Source organism: Chelonia mydas, chromosome 3, assembly GCF_015237465.2.
Source record: "Chelonia mydas isolate rCheMyd1 chromosome 3, rCheMyd1.pri.v2, whole genome shotgun sequence".
NCBI classification, from domain to species: Eukaryota; Metazoa; Chordata; order Testudines; family Cheloniidae; genus Chelonia; species Chelonia mydas.
Genome location: NC_057851.1, coordinates 44090240 through 44117647, shown reverse-complemented (window position 1 = coordinate 44117647; position 27408 = coordinate 44090240). Strand labels below are relative to the sequence as shown.

General features: G+C 42.6%; 1 protein-coding gene across 2 annotated transcripts in view; it reads right to left on the bottom strand.

Moving 5' to 3' along the window:
- The window catches only part of LRRC1 (leucine rich repeat containing 1), a 171998-nt gene that overhangs the window by 138278 nt on the left and 6312 nt on the right, over positions 1-27408 (bottom strand). For both annotated transcript variants that reach the window (XM_043542374.1, XM_007055064.4), the window contains exon 2: positions 13368-13485. In XM_043542374.1, coding sequence (XP_043398309.1) covers positions 13368-13485 — 118 coding nt within the window. The remainder of the gene's footprint in view (positions 1-13367; positions 13486-27408) is intronic.

Genomic DNA, 27408 nt, shown 5'->3' with positions numbered 1-27408 from the left:
ATGATTCCTGACTGGGATTTACAGTCAGCAAATGATCAAACTGACACTATGTATTACTATTATGACCAACCACTACATGTATGAAACAAAGATTGCTTATCTTTTTGAGTTTGTGTTTTTATTAAATGCCAATTAACACCACAAACAAGGATAGGATGGGAGATAAGAGTGCAGGGCACATAGGCTCTTATAGCTGTGTGTAAGTCCAGCTCTCATTCTGGAATCTGTCCAAAGGGGTGGAGTGAACAGAGTACCGAGACTTTCTGGGAAGTTGCAAGGTATGTGCGGGAGGAGTTTTGGGAAGGCAGTTCTCTATCAACCGGCCGGAGGGTGAGGTGGGGTGGGAGGGGAGGGGAGTGAGCGCACCCGTATTCTGCCTGGAGCATGCTTAGGGATTTAAACATCTCTGTTTGTGTCTCCATCACTTTTATCATCATCTGCTCCTGGCCCTTTACAATGCGCTCCTCACTCTTTCTGTCCTGCCTTTTTATTTTAAATTTTTCCTTCAGGGTCTCTCTCCACTTCCTGCATTCTCTTTTTTCAGGCTCTGAGGATTGGAACACCTCTCTGAACATGTCCTCCTTGCTTCGGTTAGCATCAACCCAAAAACAGCATTTAAGAGGGCTCTCCTCTCCCACATCATGTGCGCCAGAGACAGACTGCTGGAATGGACTAGACCCCTCCAGAGTGGAAAAGAAGTCCTAACTCGCCACACCACCAAACGACCCTGCCTTGTGCTCCGCATCGTCCTCCAACTCTACCAACCACCTCGTCCACAACTTCGTCCACAGGGTTAAGTCCACTGTCCACTCCCACCAGAGTATCCACAGGTCTCTCGACAGTGGAGGTGGGGTTGCTACCAAGGATAGTGTCCAGCTCCTTACACCAATCCATAAGTGTTTCCTAATAACCTTTAAAATATTCATAGATCCGCTATAAAAATCAGCCTACCACATCTTATCTGTTCTTTGACATTCACATCCCTGACTGACTCATTCTTCCTTGGTACCTCCTTACAACCTTGTTTACACGAAGAAAATTTACAGATGAACTGGGGAGGACACTGGTGGGAATGATTTTGGTAAAATCCCCATGCAGACACAGCCTTACAATGGAATAACTATTACTTGTATATTTATGCTCTCTCAGACATAATTTGAGTTAATGCTGTTTACACGGTTTACTCAAGTCTCCTCCCCTATCCCCGGCGCCAGAAAGGCTGGGGGAGAAGTAAAGCAATGTAGAAAAGGAAACAACGTCATGCGTCTATACTGGCAAACAAACAGTGACATTAAGAGGTTGTAGGGCCTGCACCTGCTGACAATTTCAATCTAAGGCTTTTTCTAAGAGGGAAATTCACTGTCTTATATTCAGTATTCGCACAACAGAATTTGAGAGAAACTAAATATGTAGCAATGAGTTTCCCTTACCAATATACCTAATTATTTAAGAAAGCACCACCACTCAAATACTTTCCTGGTCACCTTTTAGTGAGGGCACCTACAAATAAAGTCCAGGGTAGACTTCAGATTCTGTTTTTAACAAACCATTCTCAGACAAAAAGCTATTTAAAAAATACACACAATTAACAAAAAAAGGTAAGTTTAATACTTGGCAGTATTAAGACAGTGAGGGGAGAGTTGGAAATAAGAAGGTTACTCACCCTGTGAAGTAACTGAGGTTCTTCAAGATGGTGTCACTTTGTGTACTCCATTTTCGGTGATTGTACATCCCTGCACCTTTGATAGACGAGCACTGCTACTGAAATTCTCCTGGGTTCTGCATGTGCTCTCCCCATCTCATGCCATTGTCGACATCTATCTTGCACTGCGCAACCAGATCCCTCTCAGTTCCTTCTCTACCACAGAATCCGGAAATTGAAGTCTGAAGTAGAAGGAAGAGGGCGGGTAGTGTAGCATGCACAGGAACACCATCTCAAAGAACCTCAATTACTGTACAGGGTGAGTAAACGTCTTCTTTGAAGAGTGTCCCTGTGGGTGCTCCACTTCAGGTGACTGTCAAGCAGTGCCCCTCAGTGGATGGAAGGGGCTTAGGAGTTGCATGGGTAACGGATGATAATACACTAAGTCCTACCAATTTGTCCAAACTTGAGCTCGGATCTATTGTATAATGTTTTCTGATCATGTATGCGGATGCCTAGGTAGCCACTTGACGTATGTCCATGATTGGTAATTGTTGAGAAAGGCTACTGAGGTTGATAAGGATCTGGGGGAATGGGTTCGGATCTCTGTTTGGGGTTGTATATCCTCCTGTTGGTAGCAAAGGTGGATGCATCCAGAAATCCATTTAGACCGTCTCTGCTTGGAAAGGGTGGAACTTTCAGATCATTCAGAAGTTGAAATAAGAAGTATTTCCTTTCTGAAGGTCTTAGTTCTCTCAAAGTAGCACACTAGTGTGTGTCTGATGTCCAGAGGGTGAAATATTGAGTCCCATTTTCTCCCATGAGGTTTAGGGAAAAATGAGGCAAGATGGATTGGTTGGGTAAAAATATAGGACAAGGTTTTAGGGTGACCTTGTCGTTGAAAAAGATGGTATATAGTGGGTGTGCCAGGAGGGCCCCTAATTCTCCCACTCGTCGGGCAGACGTGATAGTGACTTAGAATGCCACCTTCATTGACAGATGTGTTAGCATGTTGCTAATGGTTCAAATGGGGCCCAGGTAAGGCAGCATATTACCAAGTTCAAGTCCCAAGGAGGGGCAGGTACTCATATTCCAGGGTGGACATTTCTGATATCCCTAAGAAAGTGTTTGGTGATAGGATGGGAAAATACAGATCTCATGGATCTTGTGGTCTTCTTTCTTCTTCTTTATGCCACTTTTCCTTGTGAGGGTTTACCTTGTGATGAAAGGCGGTAATAGCTGCAAGATGGACTGTGAGCTAGCTAAGGGATAGGCTGTAACTAAAGAACTCTGGCCTGTATTCTAAAATCATTGGTAAGTGGGCGGTAACAGCTTGGGATAGTTTGTTTTTGTACCAGGTGTAGAATCTCCTCCATTTATGAAGTATTATGGGTGGTAAATGGCCCAACTTGATTATCATACACATTGTAAGGAGAGTGATCACTTTAGATAAGCTATTACCAGCAGGAGAGTGGGGCGGGGGGAGAAAAAACCTTTTGAAGTGGTAAACACCCATTTTTTCATGCTTTGTGTGTATAAAAAGATCTTCTATACTTTCCACAGTATGCATCCGATGAAGTGACCTGTAGCTCACGAAAGCCCATGCTCAAATAAATTGGTTAGTCTCTAAGGTGCCACAAGTACTCCTTTTCTTTTTGCGAATACAGACCAACATGGCTGTTACTCTGAAACCTGTCCTTCTACTGTTCAATATGTTTTTCAGCTGTTCTGAGCAGGTCAGTTCGTCATGATGGAACCATGTAGGAGCCATGCTCTCAGGAGAAGCCTCTCCAGGTTTGTGTGATACACCTGTCCAGCACCTTGCAATAGAAGATTTGGCAGAAGTGGAAGAGTGCATGGTGCACATACCGCCATCCTCAAAAGGTACAAGTACCAAGTTTGTCTGGGCCATGTGGGGACTATCAAGGTGACTTTGGCCTTGTCTCCTCTTATTTTGTGTATTACCTTTGATAGCAGGGGGATGGGGGAAAACACGTATAGCAGGGAGACATCCCATTTGAGAAGAACGGCATCGCGCAGGGATCAGCACGCCAACCCTGCTCTCGAGCAGAATTGCGGGCATTTATAATTCTGGGATGTCACAAAGAGGTCTATGAATGGGTGACCCCGGTGTTTGAATATGTTCTGCAGAACCGTGTTGTTTAGCTTCCACTCATGGTCCTGAGAGCATTCCCTCCTCCTTGTATCTGCTGCGGTGTTCTGACATCCAGAGAGAGAGAGATGAGGCATTGCAGCGGATACATCAGTTCCATAGTTTCCTGGCTTCACTGCACAGGAAGTGTGATCTTGCTCCCCCGTCAGTTTTATATAAAACATTCAGGCAATGTTGGTTTTGCTCCTGATCAAGGGCAGGAAGTGCAAGCATGCGTTGCGGACTGCGCTATTCCAGGAAGTTTATGTGTAACAGTGTCTCAGAGGGAGACCATCTTCCCTGAATTGTACGATGTGTAGGTAAGCCCCCCCATCAAGGTGGCATTTGTTGCGAGAAGCATTGAGGGTGGATTCTGTCTGAAAGGGACTGCCACACACATGTTGTGGGGTTGGGTCCACCAGCGTAAAGAGTCTGACTTTGAGCAGCACAGTGAGGTGCCTGTTCAGGCCATGTTTGTGTGGAATGTAGACGGTTCTTAGCGAACCCTGACTGCAGAGCATGTGAAGTCATGTGTGTCGTACTACGGATGTGGTTGCTGCCATGAGGCCTAATGGCTGGAGACAGGTCCGCACCGACATCTGTGGGCTGTTCAGTACTGTGAAGATCAGACTGATTATAGTAACTAATCTGGTCGGTGGTAGAGACGCTTTGGTCTCTAGAGCTTCAAGATGGGCCCTGTTGAAGTCCAGTTCCTGCATGGGTGTCAATGTTGATTTTTCTATGTTTACTTGGAATCCCAACCACGAGAAGAGGGTGATTATCCTGTGCATAATGTCTAGGGCATCTACTTCTGTGGGTACTTTTAGAAGGCAATTGTCCATATAGCGAAAAACTGTCACTCCCTGCTTGCGGAAGTGTACCGCCACTACCGCAAGAATCTGGGGGGGGGGGGGACTCACGCTGCTGTCGAAAGGCCAAAAGGCAGAACTTTTTATTGATAATATTCTGTCCCCAGAGTAAACCTGAGGACCTCCTGTGCGCAGGATGTATGGTTATGTGAAAATAGGCATCTTGTAGGTCGAGGGCTGAAAACCAGTCCCCCTGTTCCAATGCTGATATTATTGTTGCTAATGTGACCATCCCGAACCACTGGTTGAATTTGTTGAGTTTTCTGAGGTAGAGAATAGACCGACCCTCCCCCCACCCACTATTCTTTTTCTGGGTTAAGAAGTAGTGGGAGTAAAAGCTTTTCCTTGTGTTGTGATACCTGTTGTACGGCACCCAGATGGAGGAGGTGGTTTTCTTCTTGCCATTGAAGGTGTTCATGAGAGGGGTCCCTGAAGAGGGACAGGTCTCTCAAGCCCTTGACCAAACCCTCAAAATTGTTATTTTTCAGAGGATTGGTGGGATGCTGATGATTGACCTGAGGGTGGTTGATGCTTTGGAGATCTCGGTCTGTACCTTTGTGTGTCATATTTCCTCTGTTGTTGGGCATATGGGACAGACCTTGTACATTGTGTGGCATAGTATTTACCCTGTTTTCTTATTGATGCAGGTGTGTATATACACCAAGGGAGCAAAGAGTCACCAGAGAGTCCTTCATGGTGTGAAGGGACTCATCAGTCTTTGCCGCAAACAGCTTCTGGCCATCAAATGGGAGGTCTTCCACTGTGGACAGTATTTCTTTTGGGAAGCCAGACAAGTGAAGCCACGAAGCTTGATACATAACTAGGACAGTGGCCATGGAGTGTGCCGCCGGGTCAGCAGCATCTAAAGATACCCGTTAGGTGATTTAGCTGGGAGTTGGCCCTCTGAAATAATGGCTTTAAATTGATCTTTTTTGTCTTCTGGGATTATGTCAATAAAATCTGAGAGTTTGGAATAGTTCGTGTGGTCATATTTTGCCATTAAAGCAGCGCTACTGGCAATCCGAAATCGAAGAGTGGCTGATGAATAGGCCTTGTGTCCAAAGAGATCTAACTGTTTTCACTCTGTGTCATTCAAAGTGGATCTGGATTTGTGCTGCCTGTTTCATTGGTTGATGGCATCAACCACTAAGGAATTCGATGTAGCGTGAGAAAATAAAAAGTCCATTTCCTTTGAGGGGACAGTACTTTTTATCCACTCTCTTGGAAGCGGGCAGTATCATAGCCGGGGTCTGCCATGTTTTTAGCCAACTTCATGAGTGCGTCAATTATCAGAAGCACAATTTTCGATGAAGAGAATACTTGGAAAATGTCAGTAATTTGTGTTGGAACTCTGGGACTTCCTCTAGAGGGATCTCTAGGGAATCAGGGATTCTTTTAAAGAGCTCTTGGAAATGTTTGAAATCGTCCGCAGCTGTGGGTGGCGGTGGCATTATGGCCTCATCTGGGAAGAAGAAAAGAAGAAGAAGAAGAAATATTAGTGGCTAGCGTCATGTCCTATTCCAGGGTCACCTCCTGTTCTTCAAAGCTTCCTTCAAGGGGCTCTGATGGTGCAGTCATTGAGGATGGTGGGGGAAATCTAATCCTCTCCCCGCAGGGTGCTGGGATACTGTCTCCTATATAGCCCCTAGGGGTCCCAGTAGAGCCACTGAGTGGGGAATGGCATAGGCAGTGCCATCCTTCTCACAGCAGAAGGCAAACTCCTCCTCATCTTTCTCCTCGCTGGAAAATGGAGGGGCCAGAGATGAAATGGGCTCCCATGGTGCTGAACATGCCAGAGAAACATTGGTACCGAAGAGAGATGCTTCCAGCATCAGTGAAACAAGCAGGTCCTTGTGGTATAGAAAATGGTGTGGTGCCCATGATTTTGGTACAAAGGTGGTCGGTGCCAACGATGCTATTGCAATTGCGGCTGTCAGTGCTGACATCTGAGCACTCTGCGCTATTGGGACAGGAGGTGGTGCCATAGCCTGGGCGCAGCATCCTGCTGCCGCATATTTAGGCAGCTCGGTCTGTGCCATAGCAGAGGAGATAGATGTCTGTTTGCCCCTCGACACCGAGCTTGCCCACTTTCACGGTATGCACACTACTGGAGGTTCCTGGTGCCTTGTAAGTACTCAGCTGCAGTGCAGTTGGTACCAAGGGCATGGAGCGGGCCGGAGACCACTTCTTTTTTGGCAGCTCTTTAGGATAGGAAGTCAATGCTCTTTTCCTCACTACTTTTTTGGAGGAGTGAGCCTTCCACTGTGAGAAGGGTGAAGTTGCTGGAGACTGTAGTCCAGAGGGAGTCTGTGGACCAGGATCAGATGCCAGGTGCAGAGACTTCTCCATTAGTAGAAGTTTGAGACGTAGGTCTCTGTCCTTCCTGACGCAAGGTTTTAAACTGGTGTAGCGAGAGCACTTCTGTGGGACATGTGTCTCACCTAGGTGCCAGAGGTACTCAGTGTCCATCCGAGACTGGGATCACCTCCCACCAGGAAAGGCAGCACTTGACACCCAGTGAACCAGGAATGGTTCAGATTATAGTGGTTCGATCCTAACAGTGAACGCAAACTATGCTAAGGGATATACAAACTTGGAAGAAAGGGGAGAGGGAAAAAAAGGTTTTGTTTTCTTTTTTTAAGAAAATAAACAGGGAGAAAGGGATAAGTAAACCTAATTAGGGTACTTAAGACCACTCTAAAAGACTGTTCTAAACACTAAGTATAGTTAGCGGTTTTAACACTACTGGGAGCTCAGTCTAAGGCAGAGGATAGCTGAGAAGGAACTGAGGGGGATCTGGTTGCGCAGCGCTAGATAAGTGCTGACAATGGCACAAGATGCGGAGAGCGAATTTGCAACCCAGACAAGCACTGCTGCTGAAATTCTCCGATCAAAGGCTCAGGGATGCACAATCACCTGAAGTGAAACACTCACAGGGACACGCCTCGAAAAATCAAACTTAAGTTAGTCACTCTACACAGCAGTCTGTACACAACAGATTCAGGGACCACCCCAGAAAAGAAAGTGATCTACAACAGCAGACAGAAATATAATGGGACAGAAACACAAGGGGAGTAGGAGAGAAGAAACAAGGCCAGAATGAAAAGGCAGCAAGACACTAGTTGCAGGACAGCCCTTAAAGTTTTTCTTTTAGAATTCCTTATTTCATTGGGAAGAAAGATAATATTTATATACCACAACTATGGGTGCAAGGTAAGTCTTGTTTTCATTTCAGGCTGAAGCAGGCCTGGTGCTACTGAAGAGGAGATGGGCAAAGAGAACATTTAACCCCTCCTCTCCCCCAGCAATGGTCTTCACAAGGCTCCAAATTATTATCCGAAAGCCCAAAGTTACGAATGTTAAGCAATGGAACAACAGCAAATTGGAGAGTCTTAATCCTTTATATAAATTATAAAGCACAACAAAATGCTGGCTTTTTAGCCAAATTCTACTTTACAAATAACTCCCCTAATAATGGGAACCTAGAATCGCTCCTGAGGTGAAGGTAGCTTTCTTATTTCACATGTAATGGGAAGGAACTTCAGTTGCAGGAGAATAGTGCACACACAGAAGTGACAGCTTACATTTCCCTCTGGCCATCAGCTCTTTGCACCTCAATCATGTGAGCACACGAGCACGATAGAAACTAAGATGGGTAAATTCTTGTCCCCTCAGTTTGACTGAAGTGGTTGGTGGAGGAACTACTGATTGACAAGGAACAGTGAACAGCTAGGATAGAAAACGGGATAGTTGCCATCATCCTCACTGCTACAATCCCCAGACATTGCCAGTGTTATATTAATGCTAAAACAGTTCACATTAGTCATGGTAGGGCTAGCATCTCCAGAAACCATGCTGTTTTTGAGGCCAGAAGAAGTGCTGAGGCCTGGTCTACATTTAAAACTTATACAGGCATAGTTATATTGGTTAGGCATGTGGGTTTTTTTTGTTTGTTTGTTTAAACAGACATAGCTATGCCGGTATAAATAGGGTGACCATATGTCCCATTTTGACCAGGACAGTCCCTTTTTTAAGCCTGGTCCCGAGCTTCCAGACTCTTCCCCCCTTCCCCGCCAAAAAAGTAGGCATTTGTCCCGTTTGCTGATCAAGTTGGCAAGAGCAAACGGGACAAATGCCTACTTTGGGAGGTGGGGGGGGAGGGAGAAGAGTCTGGATGCCCACTTGTGTCAAAAAGTGGGGTGCATTGTGGAGGAATGTTTGGTGGGGGCAAGCGGAGATGCCAGCCCCCTCCTCCCACCAGGGAGGGATACAGAGCTGGGGCGGGTGGGTGGGGGGAATGTTGAGGCAACATTCCAGCATGGGGAGGGGGCCAGCAGGGTTCCAGTGACAGGCAACAGCCTCGTGGGGGAAGGGGCCTCAGGTAAGAGGCTGGGAATGTCCTGTTTTCTCTTTGGGAAGCTGTGGTCACTCTAGTTACAAGTCTTAGGGGTTATCTACACTTGAAATGCTACAGTGACACAGCTGCAGCTCTGGAGTTAATCCAGTGACAGGAGAACCCCTGTGGCGGTAGCTAGGTTAACAGAAAAATTCTTCTGTCAACTGAGCACTGTCTACACAGGAACTTAGGTCGACCTAACTACCTCACTCAGCGGTGTGGATTTTTTCCACACCCCTGAGCCATGTAGTTGGGTCGATCTAATTTTCTAGTGTAGACCAACCCCTAATCTACACACACCAGCATAAGAGAGTGCTTTTGCAGGCATAGCTTATGTCTCTCAGGGGAACTGGTGTAAATTATGCCAGCAAAAGCACTTTTACGCGGATATAAGCTGCATCTATGTAGGATACTTTGCTGATATAGCTATACTAGAATAGATATGCCAGCACAACTTTCCTAGCGTAGACATGGTCTCCTCCAAGCAGATAGCCTGGGCCAGATATTCAAGCTGGAACCCCTGCCCACACCAGGAACAACTTTTTGTCAGTCAAACTCAAGAATCCTAAAGGCTTGTCTACAGAGAAATTAAACCAACTGAACTAAAGGTGTGAATTTAAAGTGTATTACTTAAAGCACATTAGGGCCGATCTACAACGGGAACCTACATTGGCATAGCTACGTCTCTCAGGGGTGTGAAAAATCCACACTCCTGAGAGATGTAACTAAGACCACCCAACCCCCGATGTAGACAGCACTATGTCAATGGAAGAATTCTTCCATCGACATAGCTACTGCCTCTCGGGGAGGTGGATGACCTACGCCAACAGGAGAATCCCTCCTGCTGGAATAGGGATTGTTCCCACTGAAGCGCTATAGCGGCACAGCTGCAGTTCTGTGGCTGTTGCAGTTTAAGTATAGACATAACCTGAGACTCCTGTGTGGATGCTCTCAGTCAGAAGTACAGTGGACTAAGTTTACTTTAGCTTAATTCCTCATGTAAATGTCCTAAATTTCCAGTCCCATATGCAGGGATAACCCACACGTACAATGATTAAGTTTGCACAAACATCTTTTCTGAAGTACTGAATGTGTCCTTTGTTGGAGTATATTATTATTATTTCTCCTTCTCAGCTGCTGCTACCTCAATGGGGAACATAAGATGTCCCTCAGTCCTAGAAATCCTGGTACCATGTACACTGAGTTAGGAGATCAGGCACTTGGGTAGCAAGCACAGGGCTGGGACTTCTGGGAGTAATAAAGAGCAAGGAGCAAAGGTGGCAGGGAATGGATCTTCACCATCCCTGACAAAGCTTTCACTGAGTAGCATTCCTCCCTTCATGCCAACATAAGAGACACACTTACTCTGCTGACAGCATGATGAAGTGTTGCCTGCATTTAGCAATTCATTTATATCTTGGAATTTAAAATATACTGCAAGTTATATTTGTTGGTGCTGGGGATGCCACTGGCTCTTTACACACTTTTTTCGATTTGCAATGCAGTTCTGTAGTCTATACATCTGATAGTGGCCTATGTAAAGTTGCCCTCAGCTTATCACTTGAAGGGTGGGGAGAAAGGAAGAAACATTAGCTCTATGATAGAAGAATGGGAGCATTCTGTTCATTCAGTAACTTCTCCTCCACCTCATCCTGTGATAGAACATTCAGAGTATCCCATTTTATCTGTGGGGAATAGAGAGGTACAACAGGCAGTGGTGGTAACTGTGATTTAATAACTGGTATTAGTATTCCATCTCTGAAGGAAGTAGGACGGTCAGAAATGAAAGCAATTAGTGCACTAAGCAGACAGCTAGGACAAGAACAGAACAATGATCTCTTGTGCCCAGAGTTAAGATGTCACCACCACACTTCCCTATGCACGCAGCAGGTCATGTTTTGACAAGCAGAGCTGTTTTTCTTGGTCTGAAAGAAACACACATGATTGTAGTTTTTGCTGAATACGTAAATAGCAAGACTGATTAATAGAGAGTCACCGGGTAGGAGGAACCTTAGGCATGTTGAGATTCTCTCCTACATAAAGCTGTTCTGAAGAACAGAAGTAGGAACCGCACAGAACACTCTGATATTTAGAATATTGTGAGAATCCTTACACAAGGGTGTTTTTAGATTGACAAAAGCAACTAAGTTGTAAGCAGTTACATGCAACTGTACTGAACTGAAGAAAGTTAAGCCAGTCATTTCGGGTAATGAACTTGGAAGCAAGAAAATAGCACAATAAAATGGGTGATTAAGACTGGACCTTGGATGTACAAGAGACATTGCTTCCTGCAACCTACTTTAGTCCAAGTCATCACTTCGGAAGTTATTGCACAAGGAAGTATTTTATAAACCACCACCACCCTCCCCACACAAACATTCATTCACACTATCCATTCTTGTTAGAATTGAACTCTCATGCCAACTTCCAAGTGAAGTGAGGCTGCTTAAGGTCCAATGGCTCTGCTCCATCAGTTCTTCATTTGCAGGGGAAAAAAAACACAGAGTTGAGCCAAAGTACTGTTTCTTTTGGAATTAAAGGGTTGCCATCTCCTGTGGCATTAACACAGAGACGTATACACCATTTTTACAACGCAATTTCTTAACCAACTGAATGCATTCTTTCTGGCTCCCAGATAATTCCTGCTCAATCACACAGCCTTTTCCCTACAAAGCTTTGTGAATATGAATGAAATGATATAGTACAGTGGAAGTCCTGCAGTAATTCTTTTGGGAATGGGGGTCAGAAGTGGCTGCATTTCATTACTGAATGTCCAAAGGAGGGGTCTGGTGAGAATATAATCACCTGACACCTTCACGTGAGGATTCAAAGTTTAGATAGATATGGGGGGAAAGAAAGGGGAGAGGAAAGGTTAGGTAACTCTACCAATGGAAACAAATACAAATTTCCCTTACAGTTTAACGTCACTTCTCTAGCTCTTCAATGTTCCTTCTCCTTATATTCAGGTACATTTTTGTCTCCGTCCCCCCCATACATGGCAATTTTCAGGAGTATACACTGAAGCAACACTCCAGACCTAAAAGGATAGACATGACTGCCTCTGCATTTAACTGGCTCTTGTTCCTTCACTAAACCAGAAGCATATCACTGAGTGTGACCCCTCTGCCCAGGGCTCCTTGTGTGTTGCTTCTGCAGCGTTCCTGATATTTGCTGGCCCAGGCAACAAGAGACCATGCTCCACTCCTAAACACTGATTTGCTGTTCCTAACCCATCAGGGCAGCAAGCTGCTGAGAGGGGGCCCTGCAGGTCCTAAACATCTCCCACAATTACCAAGGGATCACCAGGCTACAAAGCTGACAAGTCACACCAATTTCATTGTCACTGCTTAGAAAAGCAGGAGCAGTAGTTGAAGCAAGCGCAAGACCTGAACAACAAACGGCATACTTTTTACTTGCAGCAAGGAAGAACAAAAGATTAGGCGGAGAGAGACAGAAAAGGATGAGGAATGGAATGGACATCTAGCCAGGGCATAGCCTTTGTACATCAATGGGCTTTCTGCCACATCTTTCATTTTGTCTCTGCCTTCTAGGTGTATATTTATAAACTGTGCTTGAAAACCTTACCAAACAGATACACACAGCAAAACAGGATATAGAGATTAGTATTCCTTCAGCCAACAGTATTTAAACTTTCAGAAAGGAGTGGGTAGAGAGAAGAACAGTACTCTAATGCTATAGCTCTACTGCTGGCTCCCCTTAGCATTGAACCATAGCACACACAGTCTAGCACTCCAGAAAACTCTGTGCATTATCTAGGAGCACATTCTTCATGGTGTTCAGAGGCTTCAGAGCCATACAAAGACCCCCAGTAGCATACTGAGAATCACAGTACCGTGTAGAACCTCAGAGTTACAAACACCAGAGTTACGAATTGACTAGTCAACCACACACTTCATTTGGACCTGGAAGTATGCAATCAGGCAACAGCAGAGACACAAAAAAAAAAAAGCAACCAAAAAACAAGTACAGTACTGTGTTAAACTACTTTAAAAAAAACAAATGTCAAATTTAAAAAAATTTGACAAAGTAAGGAAACTGTTTGTGCTTATTTCATTTACATTAAAAAAGGTTAAAAGCAGCATTTTTCTTCTGCATAGTAAAGTTTCAAAGTTGTATTAAATCAAAGTTCAGTTGTAAACTTTTTAAGAACCGTAACGTTTTGTTCAGCGTTACGAACATTTCAGGGTTCTGAACAATCTCTATTCCTGAGGTATTTGTAACTCTAAGGTTCTCCTCTGTACAATAAATAGGGCAGAACCAAACAAGTCTGTGAATACTCTAGCTTACCATTTCGAGACAAATCAAGTTCCACCAGCTGCATAAAGTTTGCTATTTCTGGAGGGAGCCGCTGAATTTCATTATCACTGAGTCCAAGTTTCCGTAATTTTACAAGCTGGAAAAAGGGCTGAAAAAGAAAATCCCATATTATTATTCACATAATGCATCTGCAACTTGGTTAAGTTCACATATGTCAAGTTTCTTGAGGGACAGCTGCGCTGGTTGATATAAACATCTAAAGTCCCAGGGACTGCCTCACAAATCATCTTATTCAACTAAGCCCTGGTCTACACTGGGGCGGGGGGGGTGGAAATCGATCTAAGTTACGCAACTTCAGCTATGTGAATAGATCGACTTACCATGGTGTCTCCACCACGGTGAGTTGACTGCTGCCGCTCCCCCGTCAACTCTGCCTGCACCTCTTGCAGCGCTGGAGTAAAGGAGTCGACGGGAAAGCGCTCGGGGATCGATTTATCGCATGCAGACTAGACGCGATAATCGATCCCCGCTAGATCGATCGCTGCCTACCGACCCGGTGTGTAGTGAAGACATACCCTTAGTCTGATAAAAATCAAGTACAGAAACAACTTAAAAAGAAGTCAGATTCTTTTCAGAACCACAGAAAACAATTTCCATCTAGGTATTTGTACTGACCTTGCTATGAAAGGTGAGTAGACCTTGCAGCACTCTTTTGTGAAAAATAAAGTTCAGTGTAGCTTTTAGAACATTTATAAAATTCTAGCCATTATGAATCACAGCAGATTCATAATGTCTAGACAGTTACGTAATTGTTACTTAGAGGCTGGTTTTTAAGCAATATAGTTTGCTGACTACAGTTCTAGATAAATACTATTTTGGTATTCTTTATTCAGCAACTCTCTCAGAGAACATCTCAGCATTATTCTGATCTCACAAAGCAGAATATTAATTATAAAAGCTAGTCACATACACAGATATCCACATCCCAGTTATGATTGTTAGAGCACAAAGAGAACTCGCTACTCTAAAAAGTCTGTAAGTTCCATTCCCATAGTTTTAATACTATAGGGAAATATTGTGCTCACACAAGTCAATAAAACATCATCTATACGACGATCTTGTGATAGCTTGGACTTGGATATCACAATTTTCTACTTTGAAAACAGCTTTTCAGAAGAAGGCATTACAAAAGAAAAACAATGTTGCCAACTCAAAATTATATTGCAAGTCTCATGATATTTAGGTTTGGAGGGGTTTGCTTTTGTTTAAGCCCCAGCTCCTGGACTCAATCTCAGCTTTCGTTTAGAAAATTTTCTAGCCCTAACGGCTGCAGTGAAAATCTGGACCAAGTGTTTTCTAAAGGATTTAAAAATAAAAAAAATCCACCGATGGCAAATAAAAAGAAGCCCCAATTTTTATTTTTTTAAAATCTCATTGGGTGTGGGGGGGGGGGGGGGGGGGCACATGATTTTTTTTTTAACCCTTAAAGTTGACATTACTAGACTCATCACTAATAAAACTGACCTTTTATTACTCACTAGGAAGTCAAGAAATATGCAGAACTCCCTTGAAATACAACTGTGCAACAATGAAGGACTAAAACAGAAACGATATTGGATATCACTTGACTCCAAGCAAATGGGAAGGGATATAGTGCACACAATTGCAAATGGAAGGGGAGATGGTTCACAAGACACTATTAATATATAGCGCAGACTAGGAACATTTGAGAACTCCTCATCCACACAGTGTTGTTTATTACATATACAGCATTTTCACATGTCTGCAATATATATTGCAAACACCACATAAAAATGTATAAGGACCAAATAGGACCAGTTAAACCTGAACAAGTTACAAGATATTTAGCCAGGTTACTATTCCCAAAGTGAACTAAATTTCATACATTTAAAGTTCTCTAAGAATTGTATGTCCATTTTATGTACCAGTTGAGGAGGCAACACCAATATTTAGATAAATGATAAACTGTAGAAATGTGAAAAAAAAGTCTTAAAGTTGTTGTAACCCTTTTATACAGGCCTAAATCATTTTTCAGTTCCAATTTTAGCGGATCCTATTCCAATTTCAGATAATGCCTATTTATAGTTAAGCAAGAGCTACACTGTCAATGCTCACTGAAGCCTTGAGGTAGTCTCTGAGCTACCCTTACTTCTGCCAATTGTTTGTTAGTGGCCAAAATAGCAGTATTTACTAGTTAAAAATATCTATATTTATATCTATACGCATGCACACGTTACACTCATCAAGAGAGCATACTGCTTTAAATATTTGCTACATGTAATCTGATAGACCTGGCTCATTACTAAATTACCATAATAGTCGGACTCTATTCACAAAGCACTCTGGTAGGAACCTAAGTGCAACATAATAATTTCTTGATATTTGAATGGGGGCCAGACCAGAGTGTCTACCCAGCATTCAAAATATGCTGCAACAGCATGGTTTTGACTGTAGATCCAACTTCTTTGCATGTGTTTTGGCAACATTTTTTAAATACAGCTTCTTTAGTGAAAGAATTCTCAGTTTAAAAAAGAAAAAGAAAGGGAACATTACCCATTTTTCTCAGCATTGTGTTTAAGGATTTATATTAGGAGGAACACTTCAAAGCTCAATGCTAATGCTGTTCATTTTGCTGCAAAGGAAGGGGGGAGGGTCACTTTGACACTGACTAGCTATAGTCCACAAATTAAGACCTTGTAAATCAATTTTTATCCTTATAATGTTCGTGACCAAAATATATATATATTACACACCACACATTTCATTCCTTAATGAAATCTTTCATGTCAAACATTATAATTGGTCCTCCTGAATCTGGAAACAAGCAAACCAAAAAATAAAGTCACTCAGTCTCTAACAAGGATTGATGAAACTCCAACTTCTCTTCTGGGCAACTGGCCAAACACACACACGTTGTTGGATTTCTTTGACTGCTCCCTTCTTGCAAGAAGGCAGAGCATTAATGCACTAGAATCCTGCATGAATATTTCAATCCCTTGCCTGAACAACAATAAGGAGCAGATGAAAGCAAGAGACAATAAAAAAAACGAAGATAATGGAGGGCTAAAGAACACTCTTGAAGCTAGGCTGCTTTAAGTGTTCTTTTCAATGATACAACCACACTGAAGCCATGTGAAAGTCAGTTTATAATCTCCCTTTGACTCAGCAGATTGACCAAAACGCTTAACATCACAAGCAACATCTTCCTTCAGGAAGGCCACCACTAACAGCAGGAGCCTCAGAAAGATAATTAGGGCCTGATTTTCTAGAAATGACAACAGTTACATCCACAATAAGTTGCCATGAAGAGACTATGAATGAGTTGCAAGCTCAATGTTGTATCTGACGAAAACTGAAGCCTTATGGAGGGTGGGGGGAGAACAAGCAGTTAAAAGTCTATTTTAAAATAGCCCCTTAAGCATTTTATACGTAACATAGCTTTGGTGTCAGCTTCAAATAATAAAGGCTGGAATTTCAAATCCAAGAAATAAACATATCGCTGGGGATATCTGAAAGTCACTGGAACTTTTATTTTACTTACTGTTTCATATAGTGCCTATAATTAAAGTATCAAGGCACAGAATAACTGAACAGAGATCAAAACTTCCCCTGTCTTAAGGCAGCAACAGCTTTTAAAAAGGAAAAATAGGCATATAGGAGTTACAGATTTAGGAAGAAAAGTTTGAGAATAAAAAGCCTCACGTATAGTAAATTGATAAACAATTTGAACAAGAACTTTTTTTAAATGTAGGCCTTTAGTTACGCTCATAAACCCCCACTTCTTTTCAGGCCACTTATTTAGAAGCCTAATTTTAGGCAACAATTTTTAACACCAAAGTATGAAAGCCACCAAAATGAGAAAAGCCCTCGGGTTTTGAGAGAGTAATCTTCCATTTGCAGGTTACGTTTCTGTAATTATCAGGACACGGATTAGAATCATTTTCTTTAAAACTGTTTTATTCTTCTCTTGTGCTGCCCCAGAAAAAAGGGAGGATCTGAAGCTCATTGTCACAACCACAAATATTTCTCTGGGCAAACAGGCAGAAGCCAAAGGAAGTTTTGGTGAACTCTCTGAAAAGACAGCTAAAAGGAAAGGCATTTGTTCCAAATTATCTCACAAATCTTTGAGATTACAGATACCATTAAATGCATGTTTGTCATAGCATAGATATGGTATAAACATTTCGTATAACCCGTATGAGCACCTTTGTACTGGGATGGTAAAACATCTAGCATAGCTGACATTTTTTGCAGTTCTAGCTAAGACCATTGCCTCAGCTTGCTAGGGGGCTGAAGCTGGAAAAAATATACATATAAATCCTCTCCCAAACAGTGAAATGCAGCACAGTTTTAACATATCATTGAAGCGATAAAGTGTGAAAGAGCAAGCATCACTTTGAATGAGGATGATGGAAACCAAACTGCAGAATGATTTACTCCCGAGGGCATTCTGCACCAAAAATTAAAATATCGTGTGCAGAATATTTAAAAAGTCTGCAAAATTCCGCAAATTTTATTTCTCAAATAAATATGGAGGCTCCAGCATGGCACTGGGAACACAGGCCACCGGCTGCATAGAGATGGGAGATCACTTTGCGGTTTCCACCCCGGGACATGGACTCAGCGGAGAGGCTGCACGCAACCCTGACACAGTGCAAAGGCCAGGCCTGCCCCAGAAACACCCCAGAGCCCTGCCTCTCTGTGCCAGGTACATCAGGTATGGGCAGATAGGCTCAGCAATGCAGGATCCAAGTGTGGAGGGGCTTGGCAGGGGGAGGGGAGATCCAGGTGTGGGTTGAGAGGGCTCTGTGTGGGGCAATCTGGATGAGGGCAACTCAGTGCGGGATCTGGATGCACAGCAGCTTGTTGGGGAGTTGTGGGTGCAATGATAATGGGACTCTGCAGGGCGGTCCAGGCGAAGAAGGCTGGGGCTCAGTGGGGCGGGGGGTGTCTGGGTGTGGGGGTATAGATGGTTGGGATTCAATAGGGTGGAGATCCGGGTGGCTTGTCGGGGTGGTCCAGATGCAGGGGGAGTGGGGCTCGTTGGGGGGCGGGGGGGGAAGGGTTGAGTGAAAGGGTCTGGGTATGAGGGGTTCTGGATGCACGGGGGTTTGGTGGATGTGGGAGCAGCTCCCTGTACAGTGATCCCTTCCCCTGCAGCTGAGGAGCAATGGGTGCAGGAAGCGCAAGGGGACTGGGGACAGGGGGAGAAGACAGTTTGCTGAGTTTCCTACAGCTAGGGGAGAAATCCGAAGGTGGGTCCGACATGGCCTCAGATGCCATGCAGGGGAAGAGAAAGTCCCGTCCTTCCTAGCCCCGCTGGGACTAGCAGGTGAGCCCGGTGCAAGATAGGAACCACCAGCCAGGTCTTCTCAAGTCTTGCCCCCTGCTCCACAGTGATTTACCTCTCTGACAGCTGCCCTGGGCACCTGAAACATACTGCTGAGGAGGGTCATATGACCGCTCTTACGCTTTCCATTGCTTCCCTGTCAGAAAGTCATTTTTCTGTGAGGAAGCAAAGAACTCTGCGGGGGACATAAATTCTGCACACACACAGGGGCACAGAATTCCCTCAGGAGTAAGAATGTTAAAATAATCAGAAGAGGGAATTAACTGTTGTGGTGGGTTTACTTCAGATGTTTTTGATTGGACATTGGAATCCTCTGCTGCTGGCGTCACAAGTGATGGCATGCCAGCTCAAATGTAAAGTTTAATTAAATAAATCTTTACCTTAATACACAACTTTCACAGAAGAAAGCAACGCTCAGCATGGAATCTTTCATAACACTGCACATACAGTTACAAATTATACTGCATGCAGAAAATTCAGACTAACTTTATAAGCCTACATATATTGTGGGCTGGAGAGTCCGTCTAAATATAGTTTTAATAAATGGTATATGTTTTTCAAGACTACTGGTCACCAATTTTAAGTCAAAGAGGATTACATACGTTTAAAAATATGACAGACCGCGAGACTGGTGCTTTGTGTAGATATTCATATACTATGCAACCTATGCCATTGATTAGCTTTGCTAAAAGCATGATTTAATCTGTAGAATATGCAAGGACAGTGTCATTCCAAGTGCTTATTTGTCCTAGTAAGAAAATGAATATTAACTAGTAATCCTCGATAGAGTAGTTATTCTTGAATGTTAAATTCTAAAAGTGTGGGGAGTTGTGCCAACTGCACTTACCATGTCCAACCTAACCTCAGATTTGAATTCTAGTTTTGGAGTTTATTCCAAGAGCAGAAACTAAACTGAAAAACGTCAAAAGGACTTTTACAGCAAAAAGAGACTGCCAAACCCATAAAGGCCAGTAAAAAACCTAATGTGTAATTTAAATTCTGTTGAAAGAAGTCTCTTCAAATTCAGATAATAATGGATCAACAGTCTGAAAGTTACAGACTCATTCTTCTTAAAAGTCAGTTTACAGACTACCTGTGTAGCTGCACGGCTGAAAAAGCAACTGAATGACACCTGGCAATTTTCCACGATACGTCCAGGAGGAAGTCTCCAGCCAATCAATCAATATATATATCTCAGGAGCAAACTAAAAGGAAGGAAAGAAAACCTCAAGCCAGTATTCATGGATGTAGGATCCATCACAACCAAAGATAAGAGTCTGATCTTCCCCTACACAGAGTGCAGTTGGGCCTAAAGCAGTGAAGTAGTCACCCACTGGTAGATTACCAGCATCCTCTATGAGAAGGATAAGGCCTCATCTCTTAAACTACTATAAGACTTCACTGTTTCCCAAGACACAAAAGCTCCAAGTTATTTCTTTCTTCAAGAAGACTTTTCAATCAACTCTGGACCCTCTGGTGGTAAATTTGAGTAAGTATAGCTAGATGGCTTATATTAAGTTTAAATAACTTTCTTTTACATTGGAAAGACAACCAAACTTCAGAAGAACCACCTAATTTAACATGTAAGAGATACTGCTAATATTGAACAGCAATTGTTTCAGCTCTGAACACCTGCTTGGTTAACAGATGCCTCCCATGTGGAAATCAATCACTGTATGGCTATGTCAGTACCTATCACTAATTGTTTCACAGAAGGGATATTTTTGTGGTATATTAATAGTCTGTTTTAGAACATCATTAATGTATTAACCACATGTCTTAGTTACTGTCTTTGCTGTACAGATACTGTATATATCCAACTGCCTTTTTGCTTTAGGGTTTGTCTTCATGGCATTATTATGCTATCGGAGCCACATCTAAAGTTTCACCCCCATAATCTGACTCCCATCCACACACACACACACACACACACACCTGCAGCTCAAGTGGTGCTTAGAACTGAAACTAGCTGGTCTGTTGGAGGGGATGTGAGGCAGAGGGTTGGTTGGAGCTTGTATGCAGTGGAGATGCAGGAATTCATTGTTATAAATCACCACCAGTTAACCCAGTCACTGCACTGCTAATCCAATCACTGCACATTATGAGTGCTTTTTTGCAATATGGCAGCTTTCAATAACACTAGGCTTGCTCAAGTGGAGAAACTTGAGTGTACTACCTCAAGTTAACTGTTGCAATGAAGCCCTTAAAAGAGTTTATAGTCCCCACTGATCCCAAACAATGACCTCTGAGCAGGAGTATGTGGGAACAATGAGGAACGACAGCTCAAGAGATCAGCAGAAAACAGCCAACTGTCTATTTAACCATGGTATAAACATCTGGAGGAAGTTAAGCATTTGAAATAACTATGAAGTTTAATTGGTTTGGACAGGTATAAGTGTGAAAAAAAATTAAGTTGGAGTCTCATGAACTGTAGGATAGTCAGCAGCAACTTTGTGTACAATAGAACGTCAGTTACTATAACATAACTGAAGTCAGGATCTTTCAGCTACCCAATGGCCTCACCATTAGCAAGTGAGCAAATCCTGCATTCTCACTACTTACTGGGATAGTAAGTGGGGTGCAGAACAGAACGGGATCTGACAAACACTGCTCCCCTCAATTTATTCTGGACAATAATCAATTTAGAAAAAACATTATTATAACTTTTGGGGGGCATGGACTGTCGTTTAACTATTTGCCTAGCACAACAGGGCCTTGATCTGGCTGAGGCCTCTACAAAACCCCCAACAACTACTGGACCTCATCACAACCAGCTGACCTCATTTCTGCAGCAGAAAGTAGTGGATGACCCAAAGAACCAGTCACCTTTTTGTACAATGAATCAAGTCTGTGGATGCCCCACAAACAAAGTCATCTGACAGTATTTATCACAGTGAAAAGGAGCCTGCTAGAGGGTGTTTTTGTGGGGGTTTTTTTGTTTTGTTTTTTTTTGCAGAGGGATGGGAGTGAGCATGGGTAAGGATTGTGTCCAAACATCCACCCCAAAATTTTACAGCTGGGTTAGAGTAGTGCTTTCATCTTTCTGGAGTCATTACGTAATTTTAAGACTTTGAATAATGCATGAAAGAATGTCATGCTTCTGCATTCCATCTTTTCCTTAAGCTTCACATACATGTGCAACTCACACTAAAAGGAAGGGAAGGAAAAAAGCCAAATTTCAGGGCAAGAGAAAGCACAGACCTACAGTTCTTGATGCAAACTCCACTGGCAAGCACTCTAAATGACGTGCTTGACAAGACATAAGAAATGCAGCATGCCCCTCTTCCCTCCAATGGATGCGCTGAAGTCTGAGATACAAAATCAGCAAGGCAGAAAGGGAAGGGAAAAAAAGAGGCCAAAGAGAGAGAGCGAATGGGATAACTGAAGCTACACTAAGGTTGGCACTCCACCACCACCAATTTAGTGTTTGGCAGCTGTGCTCAAAAGACGTGCCATCCCTGACCTACAATCAGTAACTGGCCAGTTTTGAGTCCAGGACTATGCTGCTACAGCTCACTTTTACAAAAACAGAGAAAAAAAAAGCACAAGGGGTTATCTGGGCTTACAAATTCACATGCTGCTGCATCTCTACTCACATGTCCGCTCTGTAATGCAACACATTGAAAAGGTTGCTTCATTTTGTTTTCCTGTAGGCAAGGATTTACTTTTTCCTTTATGTGGACTAAGCAGCAGCAATAAAGATTAAAGAGCATCTGGTGCCAAAGACATAGGATCACAGTAGAGGGGGGGAAAAACCATTTTATTTTAGCTGCTGCAGGGGAGGCCAGTGATCAAGCATTACAACTGGTGCTGCTGAGACTGCAATTAAACTGCCCTCAAGCACCTTAAGCAGGGCAAGGCAACCCCTCTTCTCAATAGTGAATTTGTAGCATGCACCAATCTGCTAAGCAATCCATGTTTTACAGTAAAACATAATGAACACTGTTTTGAGACATGTGCCCTCTTTCTTCCTCCATCTGAGATGAATGCCACTGTAACTGCCTCTCTACAGGACTGTAGGCAAGGGGCTCCAAATTAAAATAAAAGGAAAAGAAATATTAAATCAAGAGAACCTCAAAGAAAATCCAGATTTTTGAAAGCATTTGTATTCTGCCACATTCTCAGAGGCACCAACAGGGAATTTACAGGCTCTGCAGAAGCTATCTAAATATTCACTTCTGCTGAACTTGTTTTCTTCTTTTGTTGGCAATTTGTTTGTCAGTCCACTAAAAATTCATTATTTTCTTAATGCCTCAACCAGCAAAGGACAAAAACCAATTTTAAAGGAACATTGTGCATTAGTAACCTACTGCAATTTGGAGAAATCAGCACACAGTGTTCTTGTATACTTACACTAGTTGCGTTAACATAATATCCCAGTATAATTTCTCTGCAAGGCATCATTTATTTTAACTGTCAGTGCAAGCGTATTACAGACTTTAAATAGGGAGGGTGAGAGAGTGGAGACATTTATAAAATATACATTTAGTATCATATATAATTTTAGTTGGGTCACAAAAAAAATCTTTTTTTAGTTCAATTATCTTCACAGAGCATATGCATGCTACTTGAATTTTGTGTAAGGGAATGCACAGAATTTATTGAAATTTATTTGTTGTATAATCTATATTTCTAGCCTGAAATACAAGCAAATTTAAAATTGCATTTGACATGAATGTTTCCAGGTGCTAGTTCTAGAACAGTATTTACAGCAAGATCCATTAACCACTACTGATAGAGATAAAAGAAAAGGAGTACTTGTGGCACCTTAGAGACTAACCAATTTATTTGAGTATAAACTTTCATGAGCTACAGCTCACTTCATCAGATGAAGTGAGCTGTAGCTCACGAAAGTTTATACTCAAATAAATTGGTTAGTCTCTAAGGTGCCACAAGTCCTCCTTTTCTTTTTGCGAATACAGACTAACACGGCTGTTACTCTGAAACCTACTGATAGAGATGTAATTTGTGGAAGTATTAGTGTTGTAGTTTAACCTTAAACCCTTGTATATGCCATCACCACACTGCTAGTCACAACTGTTTTTATAATCCCATCCATAGCATGCTGGACTATGTTCCATTGGGCATCTCCCCTCTCCTCCCCACATATGACAACTTCAAATGCCGCACATATTTTCTACAAATTTAAAAAAATTCTACTTAGAAATATGTCATCATAACTGAGGATAATTATAATGCATAACATAAGGGGAGAAGCTAAGCTTCATCTTCCATATAACTAAACAGTATACTTAAGTGTCTCACATATTCTAAAGAGAAGGAAAGACCTATGTTTAAAGAGTTTTCATAGCACTTTATCCTGAATGAGGAGGATTTTGATCAAGACATGGGCACACACACTTTATAAATACAGGGACTAGAGCCGGGTGAAATTTTTCAGACAAATAGTTTATTCACCAAAAAATGCAATTTTGGGTTGACAAAAATCTATTCGTATATTTCGCAAAAACCATTCACCAAATTCAACACAAACAAAAAAGAAAATATTTTTCCAAAAAAGTTTCAAAAATGTTGTGTTATGACACTTTCAAAATGAAATATTTATTTTTAAATTTAGTTCAAATTTAAAAAAAAAAAAAAAAAAAAGTAAAAATATCTAAAACCAAATCAAAACTAAAATGAAAATAATTCATTTTGTAGCAAACAAAACATTCAGTTTGACCCAAGAAATTTGAACATTTGGGTTTTTTAGTTCACCCACCAGTTCGGGTGGAGGAAAGGAAAAAAAAATTACTCATTCAGTTTATAAGGACTCTACAAAGAGGTACTGTACTAATATACTATAGCAATTACAAGACATTTCAGTGGGACTTGACAGATTACAAAGGGAGGACACACACCACTGTGGGCTTATCTACACAGAGAATTGCACTAGTTTAACTAAAGGTGCAAATTTAATGTGTATCCACATAGGTGTGTGCATTACATTTCATTTTAGGAGTGGCTATTTCGATTTAGCTTAAACCTGCTCTCAACAGGCTAAACTGAAATAAGCCACTCTAAAATGAATGAGGAGTATCCACACACAGGTTTGCATTGGTTTAAGCCACTAATTTTCTGCGTAAACAAGGCCTGTGTCAGTCTCTGGGAAAACGCTTGATCTAATGAAAAACTGGAACATCACAAGGACAAAAACTGAAAAGCCATTCAAAGAAGTTATGGAACCTTTCCGTTACTTGCTAACATAATTAATCCCAAATACAAAGATCACAGGTTGTCTGCAAAACAGGAAGAAAAGCTGAAATGTAATCCTCCATTAACTCCTTCGATTTTAAAAGCTACAAAAGACAACCCAGTTTTCTACCCCAAATCTATATAGAAGCATTTGTGTCACAGTTCGTTGCATTAAATGTTAGAAGTAAAATGACAAGACATGACTGCTGAATTGAAAATTTGCAAAAATTCTGAAGGACCTGCACTTCTGTCCAACCAGCTCAGCGATGATAGGATGTGTTTTTAAACATTCAGATTGGTTTGAATGAAACTTTGTAATAGGTCAAGTGCTGAAACGTAAATAAGTTGATAAAAATGTGTATCGGTAGTTAAGGGCCAACACACAAAATTGGGAAATGCAACTCAGTTGACTGGAGACTTATGTTCAGACTTGAAAGCTTTTAACTTTTGGTGTGTGCCTTTTCATGTTTGAGGAATATAAATATGTTTATGAAGTGAATCACATAGCATGTGTATTTGCTTCCTTTCAGAAAGCTTTGTGAGCTTACTCGATTTGTCTCTTACCCCACTAGCATCTTCAGATTTGGAGTGAAAGAGGACTTTAAGAAAAAGAAAAATGAAGATAATCCTAAAAAGGCCCTACTCTTCAGTGAGGGTTAGTTTCTTTACCATAGCAAATGATATTTAACTATAAATTAAGTTGAAAGAATAAAAAACTATTTCCACTCCCTCCAGCAGGTGAGTAAAGAAGGGACATTTAATGAAACGTGGTTTATAAATAAAAGGTTGTAAGTGACTAAGAACATTGTTGCGCCAATGCATTGTGCTTTTCCGGTCAAAACTAAATACAGTCAGTCAAATACTGTATGTTAAAAAGAGGCACTCGGTGAGGACTATACAGGTCTTTTTCTTAACTACTAGATTTTGGTCAATCAAATCAAATTTTTCTTTTTAATCTTAACTCTATGAGTTATAGGAGGCTGAACTACATAAGGACCGGGTGAACAAAGAGCAGATATCTTAGTTTACACACAGGGAAGTTATGCTGCTCAGCTGGTTCTTTACTCAATAAAGTCTTCTCCAATCAAGATCAGATACTATACAATGCTATAAAGACTTCTTAGGTGACCAATTACCACAACATACAGTAGAGTGCATGTGAGAAACAAAGAACCTATAAATAAGTTAGTGACTGTTGGGGGATAAATTCCATGACTACTTTTGTGTTTTAAATCATTTGAGTGGAGTAATGGAAGGCTACCGCCACCAACCATCAAGTTGCCACCACTGATTTACACTCCTGGCGTTCACCACCTGACAATGCTTTGACTCAGGAATGGGTGGGTGTTTTGGGGGGAAATGCAGCATCATGGACTGTAGGTCGGACGGATGGACGGAGAGAGCGCGCGCACCAGCCCTGTAGTCTATGATTTTCTACAGAAATCCTTGCAAACACATTCAGAGCTTGTCTACGTACAAACTGGAGCTGAACTAACTAAATCTAGTTTAATTCACATCTTTTGTTATTTCTATGCAAGTCTTTGTGTGGACACATTTCAAATTAAGAATGTCCTACTGTGATTTCACTTAAGCGGATTACAAAAGTGACTATCGCCTTAGAGCAAAGCCTACAGAGGCCAAATTAGCATCCTTGCCTGAAGCAAAATGACAAAAGTTTGTGTACGATGAGTGTGTAATTATTCCACCAACCTGCAGCCAAAGCATGGACCAGTCTTTCAGCACAGCCTCTAGACCATAGCAGTGCATGACACTGAGATTTTGGCCAGTGTGTCAATGTATTTACGTGAGCCTACGGCTACGTCTCACTCATTCCCTACACACTGCTTCCCTCCCTCCTGTCTCATCAGTAGTGATGTTACAGAAACACCTACAGGCCCCAAGATCGGGCCCCATCGTTCCAGGCACTGGACAAACACAGTAACGCACAAAACGTGTCCCACAGAACAGAATATTTAAACAGACAAGACTGGTGATGCGTGGGATGGAAAACAGAGAGACAGGCAATTACTTGCCCAGAGCCACACAACAGGTCCATGGCAGATCTAGAAATAGCACTCACTCAAAACTGCAGGACATCCAGTCCAGTGTTGTATCCACTGGACTATGTTGCTTCTTGAGGCCCTCTCCCTAGCCCAGAGGTGGAGAAACTATGGCCTGGAGGCTGGAACCCTCCTGCCCGGCCCCTAAGCCCCCGGCCCCTCCCCTGCTGTTCCCCCTCCCCCGCAGCCTGAGCTCACTGAGCCATCAGTGCAATGCTCTGGGCAGCAGGGCTGCGAGCTCCTGGGGCAGTGCAGCTACAGAGCCCGGCCTGACCCGGTGCTCCGCGGTGGCATGGCTGGCTCCAGCTGGGCGGCATGGCTGTAGCACAGCCAGCCACCAGTGCTCCAGGCAGCGCGGTAAGGGGGCAGGGAGGTTGGATAGAGGGCAGGGGAGTTCGGGGGCAGGGGGCGGTCAGAGGGTGGGGAACAGGGGGGTTGAATGGGG